The sequence below is a fragment of the Callorhinus ursinus genome, unplaced genomic scaffold (assembly GCF_003265705.2).
Source record: "Callorhinus ursinus isolate GAN/ISIS: 27379988/994484 unplaced genomic scaffold, GSC_fseal_2.0 scaffold20, whole genome shotgun sequence".
NCBI classification, from domain to species: Eukaryota; Metazoa; Chordata; class Mammalia; order Carnivora; family Otariidae; genus Callorhinus; species Callorhinus ursinus.
The window spans coordinates 18,808,827-18,821,072 of record NW_027397082.1 but is presented as its reverse complement, the minus strand read 5'-3'; the positions used below and the strand labels follow the sequence as shown (position 1 = coordinate 18,821,072).

Here is a 12,246-nt window from a genome sequence, read left to right as displayed (position 1 = left end):
ACTCTGGAAATAGAGACTCCTCTTGCCCCTGTCTTCTCCATATCTCATGCCCTTCTAGTCATCCTGTTCTTAACCCATTCAGAGATGCAAATAAAATATGTTCTGAAGTGTTACTCAATAATGTGTCTGAGTTTTTAAGATATGCTAACTTATATACTTGGATTTGATTTCTTTTTTTTTTAAGAATTTATTTGAGAGAGAGCGCATGAGAGGGGGGAGGGTAAGAGGGAGAAGCAGACTCCCCGCCGAACAGGGAGCCCTATGCGGGACTCGATCCCAGGACGCCAGGATCATGACCTGAGCTGAAGGCAGTCGCTTAACCAACTGAGCCACCCAGGCGCCCTGGATTTAGATTTCTATGGGAATTTATCAACAGAATATTTAAATTATAGGACTGAATAGGAAACATTTTTAATTGAGTATTTTAGAAAGAAAAATATCTCAGGAGTCTTATGACATTAAATATGTAAACTCCTGGCTTTGCAGTCTCACTGTTCTCAGTAACCAAATAGCTCTCGTAAACTATATATATGTTTAAATACACACATGCGCAGAATGGGTGAGCCTGGAGATGGGTATTAAGGAGGGCACATACTGCATGGAGCACTGGGTGTTGTACGAAAACAATGAAGCGTGGATCACTACATCAAAACTAATGATGTATGGTGACTAACATAACATAATAAAATAAATAAAAATAAATAAATACACATGTGCACACACACTTAAAATACTTTTGTGGGTCGGGGGAGGATAATGTGGTTTTACTGAATGCTCAGTGGTGATCCTAGGACACTATTGTAGACATCAGTATTTGGGGCAAATGCTATCTCAAGAAAACATAAGGTTGTCCTCTTTGTTAAAAGTTTATTTTAGAAGGAAATACAGTGCAGGGGTGCCTGGGTGGCTCAGTCAGGTTAAGCGTCCGATTCTTGATTTCGGCTCAGGTCATGATCTCAGGGTCCGGAGATCAAGCCCTGCCTTGGGCTCAGTTCTCTCTCTCTCTCCCCCTGTCCCTCCCCAACACTGGCTTGCTAGCATTCTGTTTCTCAAAAAAAGGAGAAAATAGAGTACAAAAGATGAGTGAATCTATAAAATATCATATCTTGGTTTTTTTTTTTCAGTTTCCTGATTATAGAAGTTATAGGAAATTTAGGGAATTCAAAACAGTTTAAAATATAAAAATGAAATTTCCCAGAACCCCACCATTCAGAGATAGCTGCTAATGTGCTATTAGTATTTTGGCCTTACTATTTTTTCTAGTTGTATATATTTCCTTCTAAAGCTGGGATCATAAGTGTTTGTAGCATTTTTTTTACTATGTTCTCTTAATGTATTTTCCTAAGTGTTCTTTTAAAACATAATTATTTATAGTATTATATATTCTTTCTGATGGCCAAAGCTCATATATTTAACCCCTTTTTTGAACATTTAGGTAGTTTAAAGTATTTTTCTTACTATAAACTTTGCTGTGGTGGACATTCTTACTCACTGATCTTTTGGGTACCCTAGGAAAAAATAACAGAAGTGGGATTCGTATATTAAAGAATTATGAAGAGTTTCAAGGTTTTTAATACTTGTGCCAAACTGTCCTCTATGAAAAAATATACCAGCCCTCTGCAAAACTGTGTATTACTACTTTGCTTAATCTTTGCCAGTTATCTTTTTTAAATTTGTTTTTCCAAAATTAGAATTTAAATCACCCTTTAAAACAAAAGAAATACCTATTTATAGCTTAGAAATAACCATTTTAAAGCTAAATTTTTACCTATTTTTTTTTTAAGATTTTATTTATTGACAGAGAGACACAGCGAGAGAGGGAACACAAGTAGGGGGAGTGGGAGAGGGAGAAGCAGGCTTCCCGCTGAGCAGGGAGCCCGATGCGGGGCTCAATCCCAGGACCCTGGGACCATGACCTGAGCCAAAGGCAGATGCTTAACCGACTGAGCCACCCAGGCGCCCCTATTTTTTGTTAAATAGAATAGACTTCTGCCCCTTCTTCACTCATTGGATTTTGTTTTAGCCATAGGCAAACAGTTTTCATTGTGTGAACAATCTGTGTGTACCTCATTACTGTGCTCTCCCCAATTTCTGAGACATGCTACTATCTCAAGCATATACCACCACTAAGAATTGAACAGGAGTTGATTAGACCTGTGTATCCTTTGCCTAATCCTGATCCCTGGTGTGTATCTGCTGACCACTTTATAAGATACTAAAGCATCAGTCTAATGTTTTATGGCCATTTTAACTTATAAACCTACACCGTCTGGCTACATTTAGTAAACCAAACTACGTCCAAAAATGCCTATAATCCATTAATGTAATGGGTTTGTTTGGAGTGTTAGGTGAAATTACTTCCAAAGACTTACTGTAGGGACAGTGAAAGATCAGGAACAATTTGATGATAGCCATTAAAAACACAGGAATGGATTTTGGAAACTTCTGATGGTGTAGAAAGTTTCAATTTAAACATGCAGGAATTGTACCATCACTGTTTTTTGCATGAAGAACTAGTTATTATATCTTTAATTGGCTTATAGTCATTTTCCTTTAATAAGAATTAGGTGATGGATGCCTCCATCTGCTTATGCTTAAATATGAACATGTGATGCCAGCCAAACAAAATCCATTTAATGCTTTCTTTTCCAAATCTGCTGAAAAATGTGACTGCTATCCATACAACTTTATAATTAGAATAATGTTTAAGCACATTTGGATTGTTGCTAATGGCATCCAAGTGTGTCTTTGTGTGATTCAAGGGAAAGGCACAAAATGAAATGTGGTATTCTCTTTCCTATTTGTTAAGTTTGTGCCTCAGGGAGTCGGAGTATGAAGGAATCCTTCTGCACTATTTAAGTCTTTAGCAAACCTCTGATACGTAACCTGAAAGAGAAATAACTTTGAATGTGTTTGTCTCACTTGTGAATTAGAACAGCAGCCAAAAGCTTTATTAGTATGATCATCCTATTTTATAGGATCTAGTCCTCTGAGGCCTCAGTACAGATTTGGGTGGTATCCACCCAATTAATTGGGAAGGGCATCCAGTTTAGGCAGCCCAAGATCTACTTTCACTGTTTTCCTCTATACATCCTACAAGATGGTCTCTGAAATGCTAACCAAGTTATTTATTGGTCTGGAGTTTTGTTTTGTTTTTTGTTTTTTTGGTCAACTGTCATTTAGGTTTTATAGCAGCAACTACTGTCAAATATAGTTTTTTTAAACATCTGAAATTAAACTTATTCTTGAACTTAAACATACCTCTCTGTCTTTCCTCTCAGGATATTATTCTTATACCAATCTGTATTTCCTTCTTCTTTCCTTTCTGCATGCCCAAAATTCTATAACCCAGCACATTCTGACTTAGTGCCTCTCCTCCAGTACATTTAAAGGATATTTCTTTTACTGAACAGCTTTGGAACTGCAGCAGTAATAGAAACAGAATGAGAAATGGACCTAATATAGAGATTTGGGGGGGTCTGAATCACAGACTTTGAGATGCCATCCATAGAACATCCCCTAGTGCTGAAATCCATATAGATAGATGTGAATTGTTTTCTGGAATCCTTTTTATTTTTAATGTCTTGGGGGGTTTGCTGGTTGTTAGCTTTAACTTCCTTATCTAAAGGAAGATGGAAAATACTGTTCATTTCTGTAACCTTATGGAAAAATTATTGACACTCATTTTACCCAAGTTTCTGTTTGAAAAAGAAACCGGACCACACTAGGGACAATGATGTGCCTTCAGAGCAGAATAAATGCTGTTCTGTTTTCAAGGACCTTTTGTGAAAAATCATTCACCACCTATATTCTTCTTCTTGGCCTCCACCCCCCGCCCCAACAGCTCGGGGTTTGGATCACATTGCTGAGAACATTCTGTCATACCTGGATGCCAAATCACTATGTGCTGCTGAACTTGTATGTAAGGAATGGTACCGAGTGACATCTGATGGCATGTTATGGAAGAAGCTCATTGAGAGAATGGTCAGGACAGATTCTCTGTGGAGAGGCCTGGCAGAACGAAGAGGGTGGTGAGCCTTTTAACTTTCTTGCTATTATAGATGAGCTTCAGGACCTGACCATTCAGAATCATTGGAATAACACTGGGAACCAGTGAGACTGCTTATCATTTAATATAATGATTCAGCTGGTTTATAGCACAAAATGTGAAATAGTTTGTACATGTACTTAGCTGTTTTTCTTCTGAACAATCGCTGATAAATGACATAATAATGTGTTAATACTGCTTTGCAAAAATTATTAAAAACTGACTTCCGTTTAGAGCATCCTGTTCTCTGGGCAGAAACTAGTGTCCTGACAAAGGTTTGATAGGCAGTTTGTAAGACAGATGACTTTAAATCACACAGAAGCCATCAGATGCCTGAAACGATCCTGAACAAATAAGTATTTTCTCCTTCAGAAGATTTCTTGTCTTTAATCCATGCCTGTGGTGTTTTCTCACCTTTGTAATCAAAATTATTTTTACACTCAACTAGAATAAGAACTCTAGCCATCAGAAAGAGTGAAATGTGGGATCCTAGTTTATATCACTGTTTTCTTCATAAGCCCCATATTTTCTCAAGATTGTACTGCTTATTCCCAAATTCCTAAAGGCATTATATAGTTAGCAGCCTAAGAGACTTAACCAGTTTTGTTGTTCTTTTAACATAAAGGTACCGTTTCATTCAAACTTGTGGAAGATGGCTTCTATATGTACTTTCAGGGGATGTCTCTAAAATGTCACTAGGAAAGTCAGGTGTGAATATTTCATAAGTAAAATAAAGGTGACATATTAAGTATTTTAGCTGATAGATATGCACCAGTAGGCATATGTGTGCTCAGGGATATCCTAGGCAATTAATTTTATCAATTATTTATCTTGGACCATAAAGAGATACAAAACAGTTAAGAAAAGAGGATCAGCTTTTCTTAGCAATTTTCCTTAAAATATAGTTGGCTTCTTTTTTGTTGTTATTGCATCTTTGAAATTCATTAATATATAATAAACATAATGACCTCTAAGTATTATACCAAAGGCTTTAAGAAATTTTTGTCATTGTGGCTATTAGGAAGACTTTAAAATTTCTCTCATTCAGTTAAAGGAAGCAAATATCAGGCAATCCTTTGGCTATATAAAAATGAATAAATGAAAGCATAGTGTTACTCTTCCCAAATATGTTTTTCTTATTCTCACTTCACTATATAGAAAAATCTGTAAAGCCTTTTCATAACTTACTTCATACTTTGGAAATAAACTCTTTTAAAGGTATAAAAAAGCAAAAAAGTATATAGTTGTATGGGATTCAAAGTCCATCATTTTGCTAAGCATGTCAGGACCAGCCTTAGATATAGAGCAGTTGATGACATGGGAAAATTTTAGGATAGCTAGGAATATTCCACTACCCCTCATGGGAAAAAAAGAAAAGAAAAGAGACTCTCCTCCAAATTGGAACTCCTGGCCTGAAATCTCTATCACAGAGATTATTCACTCCCATAGTGATAAAGGTTTTCTTCCCTGTTAAAATACACTTTGCTCCTATTTGGACTGTAAATAACAGTAAACCTTTATCAGACATTGGGAGTTTACTGATTTCTTTTTTTGAAGGCAGATGCATGTGAAAATGCCAAAGATAAGCGTAGGCTCCACAGTTTTGCTTGGGGGTGGCAGTAAATAGCAAGATCTGTTATGTTAGTTACAAAGAGAGAAAACAAACAAGATGATTGAAAAGATGGCCTTTTGGCCTTTTAAAGGGGTATGTGAAGGGATGGCTGAGAAATAATCTAGGATCCAGTATTAATTATCACTCTTTCTGCTATCTGTTCAACCACAGGAACCCATTCCTGTTCTTTTGAGTATCCTTCGGAGTTTGGACCATATTCCTCTTTGTCTTTGGCCACATTTGTCATCTTAGCTTGATAGAGCCCCGTGAAATTACAAGTATTTGTCCACCCCATGAAGACCTCCTCTAATATCCCCTTGACTTTCTCTGGCTGCTTCTATTTTTAAATGTTGCCTTTCTTCTTGTGTTAGTGTCCTCCCCCACTTTTTAAAAAATTTAATCTATGATCACGTTCTCATCTTCTTTCAGATTGTTTTACTAAGCCTACTGTGTCAATAAAGTCTTTCTGTTATACCTTGCCCCAAATGCTGGCTTTGAAAGTTTTTTCCATTTCCTCCAACCAAAAATAAATAAGTAAATCTAGTTGTCTAATGAAGCTTTGGGTTTAACTTCTACTCCACTGTTGTATTTTGTATCTAGATGAATTTGACAGTTCATGACATGAACTCTGTCATTTTCTGTCTTGAATAACATTGAATGTACTCTCTCTGCTCAGTAATGGTAACTCTTAAAAGTAAAATAAAAGATCACTTGGGGAAGTCCATTTTCTTAATCAGCAGATCACATTTTATGGTAACATTCTAAATTTAATATTTAGCATTTATCATGTATTCACATTCTCAAAGGTACTAGGCATTTCACATAGAAGTGGTCCCTGTTGTCGGAGAGCTTCCATCATAAAAGGTTTTGACTTACAACACAGATCTAGACTGAAAAACCAGTTTTCCACACCTTGCCACCTTTTTTTTGTAGCACCTTTAACTTGAAAGAAATTTAGATAATCTAACAAGGCATGAAAAATACATTGAGGTAAAAAATGAGATCAGAGTTTTTTCTTGGGATGTAGAGATAGTTTCGTTATGTATGAAGAAAATCCTGGGATGCCTGTATTCAATTGCCAGAGATTAAAAGGGGGACAGGAATCTATGAAGGATGGTGGCCCCTGGAGACAGTAAAGTAGTTAAGAGTGTAGGCTCTAAAGTCAGACCTAGATTCAAATTCCAGTCTCTCGCTGGCTATGTGACCTTGAACAGATTACCTAATAATCTCCCTGACATTTGATTTCTTTATCTGCAAAATAAATGTAAGTGATTCTCACCTCATGAAAGGATGTTGGAATTGAAATTATGAAGTTATAATTATTAACCAGACTTAAAATTTCTTCATCCCAAATCTCTTGTTTGCTTGCAGTGTGTTTATAGAATAAGATTGTTCAGGGAAGTGTACTTGTAACCTAGAATTATTTCAAAATGTGTCTTGTTTGCCCTTTATGTTGGTGTATCATGTTTCTTGCTCCGATTAGCCCCCTTTTAAAAACTATTATTTTAGCTTCTCCATTGTAGATTTCCCTTCCTGTATTAACACAGAAGTGAAAGCCAGTTACCTTCCTGATAGGAAATTTCCTCAACTAATTTTGAAGGTGTATAATAGGAAGAGGGCAGGGGAGAAGCGCTCCTGGAGACACTGAACAATTAATTATATTGTAATGGAGCTATAGAGGGAGGAGTGGATGACTGGCCCAGAGAAAACATGATTTCTCTGGTGCCAGGATTACACTCAGAGGCATTTCTGCCTATCTCCACTTTGCAAGGCACAGTGCCAGTGAGAACAGCAGTTAGTACACCCATAGTGGGGTTTACTAGCTTCCACACCGTGTTTGGTGGGTTCTTAACTTCAGGATGAGGAATTAAATTTTTTACCCAGCAGGAAGTGATTGCCATTTACTGATTTTTTTTTTGTAGCAAAGATCTAGCTTGGGATATGAGTATTCCAGAGATGTGCTGTCATAAGGAAGGAGATACTAACAAATGTTGCCCACTGGAATCAAGGAGAGGCAATAAATGCATGTATGTATGTGCACAGCCAGGGACACACCTGTGAAAGAGTGTCACACTTTAGACCTGATAGCACAGTGCTCTTAGGTGTCTTTGTCTTCTTCTGTACCCGCCGCTGGACACTCCTGTGTTCCCTTTGTCTTCTGTCGAAATGAACTGAATTGCTCCTTTTACAGCATAGCTATACCGATCACGAGCAGCCTGGGTGCCTGAGCTGCCACCATACCTTACCCCATGTAAGGGAAGTCTAGAAAAAACGGTCTCCATGACAGAGGCATTCTCACTGCCCACAATGCTAGGCTACGCTGACGCTGGCACAGCTTTACTCAGTGGGAAAAAAAAAAAACAAAAACTGTGGGGCATGTGCCCAGTTCAGAGATAGTAGTTACCATCACCAACAAAATTTTCAAAAGATAAGACCAATGAATCTATGTGTTATAGAGGTTTGAAAGACCAGTTGATAAATTCTGATTATATGTATTCTGTTTGTTGACCTTATACCATTATACTCTGATGGCTACATTGCAAATCATCGTGTTGACAATCAGTGTTGACCTAGTTCCTTAGAACCCAGAAAGTGATTTGTTGACATGGGACTCCTGAAATCAGGCTTAGCTTCATACCTTTCCAGGCTAGTTATAGATACTATATGGAATGGTAACTGTGAAAACACTTTGAAGTACTATGAAGCTCCCTGTAAATGTATAATACTGTGATTTTTATTGGGAAATATTTGTTGTTTTTTAGGGGACAGTATTTATTCAAAAACAAACCTCCTGATGGGAATGCTCCTCCCAACTCTTTCTATAGAGCACTTTATCCTAAAATTATACAAGACATTGAGGTAAGAATCTATGTATATTTGAGTATTTGCCAAATACTAGAGAATCATCAGCATTCATCAGCAATCATCAGAATCAAACACATAATAGAGCCAACAAGTCTCAGTTACAGCATTGTTACAGCAAACCCATTAAGGTTTATTAATGTGGGTTAAAAATAAATTTCTTTTAAGTAAATAGGGTAGGTAAAATACAGTGAATTGCCAGGCAAAAAATTTTAAAGCTTTTAAAGATTGTTTACTGGTAGGCAAATGAGAGAGAGAAGATGATATCTCCATGCAATAGCAGTGAGACTGTTGAAGTTGTACTTATAATGTGATATTCAGATATCTTCTGAATTGAGCCTTCCTGGAAGTTCACTACTAGAAATGGCTACCACATATGTATGAGGAGCACCGAGCACATAACCTTCTGTAGTTCATAGCTTGTCCTCTGTTGCCCTCTTTCCACCAGTTTATCATTTAATTGAGTTATATGCAGGAGAGCTCTAGAAAATAAATCTTTAATAACTTTGCAAATGGGAAAATGTTACACAATTTTAAACAGTGGCTTTTTAAAAACATTTTTAGTTTGCCTTAAGGTCTATGTATTGAATAGAGTGAAGCATTGAGCATTTGTCATTGGTTGCCATGAAAGATAAGAATTTAGTTCTGGTCCTTTCCTAATTACTTCCTCTTTACCGTTCCTTCTCCTCAGACAATAGAATCTAATTGGAGATGTGGAAGACATAGTTTACAGAGAATCCACTGTCGAAGTGAAACAAGCAAAGGAGTTTACTGTTTACAGTATGATGATCAAAAGATAGTAAGCGGCCTTCGAGACAACACAATCAAGGTGAGGTCTGTTTAGTTATGGGAAGGTAGCTGAAAGAACAAGGGTGTCCACATTAATAAGGCAGTCCAGACATCATCTCTAAGCATTATTTCCAGAAAGTAAATGAGAGTTTTAAGGTTGTTTCCAGTCCCAAAGCCAGAATCATTTCCTTAAAGGACAGTTACCTGCTTCCCGCCAGAAGCATGTACAGATGGATAGTCCTAGGGTTAAACTCTGTTTAAAGTACACTGAATGTGCTGTTGCTCCTTTGGGCCTCACATAATTATAGGGCTACCCCTGTTCCTTAATGAAAAGGATAAAGTCTGCATTAGTATTGGAGCCGCATAATATATAGTGCTTAGCTATATCTGTAGAAAAGAATGCATTCCACATTGCTCTGGGCTTTGATTCTTTTGGAGAATCAAACACATAATAGAGCCAACAAGTCTCAGCAGCACCCCGTTATCACATTGATCAAAAGGATCTTGTTTGCCATCCTAGATCTGGGATAAAAGCACGTTGGAATGCAAGCGAATTCTCACAGGCCACACGGGTTCTGTCCTGTGTCTCCAGTATGATGAGAGGGTGATCATAACTGGATCATCGGATTCCACGGTCAGGTAGAAAATTTCAAATGATCTTTCGAAATCTGGAAAATCAGATCTGCTCTGTTCTGAGTCATAGATAGTAATTTTGTATATAACTGCATGAACACAGTTCCGAAACTTCATAACTAAAGAAGAATAAACCATCAGCTCTCCACATCATTGTGTCCACCTAGAAACCTTGATTTAGGAATGATTAAGGCAAGTTTACATTTTTGCACACTGAAGAAACTACATATTCTACTTTAATTTGGGGGAATCATCCATTATAGAAACTTGATAAACCTTGCATTCTTTACAAAAACCAGCTCACAGAGGAATGATGTGAATGGAATAAAGCCTCCTTTCAGGTGGTTATAACTGCGGTATAGACATGCATTATCTCCTTTAAAATGTGTACAGGTAAAAAAATAAAAATAAAAAATAAATAAAATGTGTACAGGTGAGCAATGCTGTCTCTTTGCCAGGCCCTCCCCTGCTGTCCCTGCAGTTTTTAATTGCAAGCTTTACTCAGGGAGGGGCCTTCAGTTTCCAGAGGCGTTCGTGATTTGATGACACAGCCATTATGCTGCTGGAGTCCAGTGTAGCTTGAGTTCTGGGTACCAGCAGCACTGCTGGAAACCTCTCTTAGGAGTTTTGCCTTAAGCTAAAGGATTTAGCAAACATACATAATGCATCAAAAATAACTTTACAAAAAAAGGCAGTTAACTGCATTGTTAGATTCTCCGAAGTTAAATGTTTACCATTCGAAATTATCCTCTGTGAATAGAAAAGGCTGTTCCTGTTTCTTATCTTTTGACTTAAAGGAATAGCATACTCAGTTCTTACAGTTATCGACATCTAACATTTATTGATGCTGTGGAGTGCCTCCAGGAAGCTAAAACTTTGTAGAGATTAACATCATTTATAGGATAAGGGACAAAATGATTTTCTAAAAGATGGGGTTAAATTGGAAAAGGAAATAAAATGTGTTATGAAAATCAAAGTAAATATACAAAAATAGAGTAATCAAAGTTAAATATATCATCACACAAAATTCTCAAGCTCTCCAAACGTCCCACACCCTGCTGTTTTAAGTCCCCATTTACAATGGGATGGCTGTTCTTGATCTCTACCCCCTGTTCAAAGCACAGAAATAGGGCCTCAGACTTAGAGTATAGTTCATCTTGCACCTGGCCGGTATGGTGAAATCGAAGATCCAGGGTTATTAGGCTCAAATCCATAGTACTAAGTCAGTTTGTTACAGAAGCTTCTTGGCCTGTGTCAGTTCTGCTTCCTGAGGGCTACTCGTGGGACACTAATGCTACTGTTACTGATCAGATTCCTACTTTAAAATGTATCTCATTAAAGATATCAGATTGAATGTCAGAAGTTTTATAATAATCTTGAAGTCTGGGCCCAGTTAGTAGGTGATGGTGGTTGCATCTTCATTCCTACTCCCCATAACTCACCCAGATTTCAAGTAGTGTGTCTTAAGGGTTTCACATTGGCAGCATCCTATCCCTTCCTTCTCCGGCCCTCTCTCTATCACTTCCCCATGGTCCATCAGAACTCTTCACCTCACCTCAGCCTCAAAGCTGCTAGAGAGTAGAGTGTAATACTAATTATGAAAATGGGGCGGGATGGATGGGGAATGTGGTGGTCAAATAGGATTATAGCCAGGAGCACCCTCAAAACCTCAGATAACCTTTTTAATGTTGTTTGTTCCAGGGTGTGGGATGCAAATACAGGTGAAATGCTAAACACGTTGATTCACCATTGTGAAGCAGTTCTGCACTTGCGTTTCAATAATGGCATGATGGTGACGTGCTCCAAAGACCGTTCCATTGCTGTATGGGATATGGCCTCCCCAACTGACATCACCCTCCGGAGGGTGCTAGTCGGACATCGAGCTGCTGTCAATGTTGTAGACTTTGATGACAAGTACATCGTTTCTGCATCTGGAGATAGGACTATAAAGGTAATGAGGCATTTTTCAGTAAGTCCCCAACATAGAGTAAGGGAGTTCATGTGAAAATCTGATCAAAGGAAATTTCATATTTAAACGTCAGTGTAGAGTAATTTAATATTTAATTCAGATACTAGTCTATGTGTAAAAAGGCAACGAGTGAGATAAGCCGTGTGAAAATCTTAGGTATCTTATTCCTGTAAATAATGGTGAGTGTGAGAAGGGCAGGGGTAAATTTAGCTTCAAGAAAATTTGTCTGCAAACCAGACTAACCACATAAGAGTAAATCAATTTGAGGAATTCTCATGTGATAGCAGCCAGCTATAAAATAGCCCTTTGTTATTGTGAATTAAACTTGTCCCT

At 37.6% G+C, this 12,246-nt stretch overlaps 1 protein-coding gene across 9 annotated transcripts in view; it reads left to right on the top strand.

Moving 5' to 3' along the window:
* BTRC (beta-transducin repeat containing E3 ubiquitin protein ligase) overlaps nucleotides 1-12,246 on the top strand; it is a 170,280-nt gene that overhangs the window by 141,933 nt on the left and 16,101 nt on the right. For all 9 annotated transcript variants that reach the window (XM_073904295.1, XM_073904292.1, XM_073904290.1 and 6 more), the window contains 5 exons: nucleotides 3,845-4,031; nucleotides 8,423-8,519; nucleotides 9,214-9,351; nucleotides 9,832-9,950; nucleotides 11,646-11,895. In XM_073904295.1, coding sequence (XP_073760396.1) covers nucleotides 3,845-4,031; nucleotides 8,423-8,519; nucleotides 9,214-9,351; nucleotides 9,832-9,950; nucleotides 11,646-11,895 — 791 coding nt within the window. The remainder of the gene's footprint in view (nucleotides 1-3,844; nucleotides 4,032-8,422; nucleotides 8,520-9,213; nucleotides 9,352-9,831; nucleotides 9,951-11,645; nucleotides 11,896-12,246) is intronic.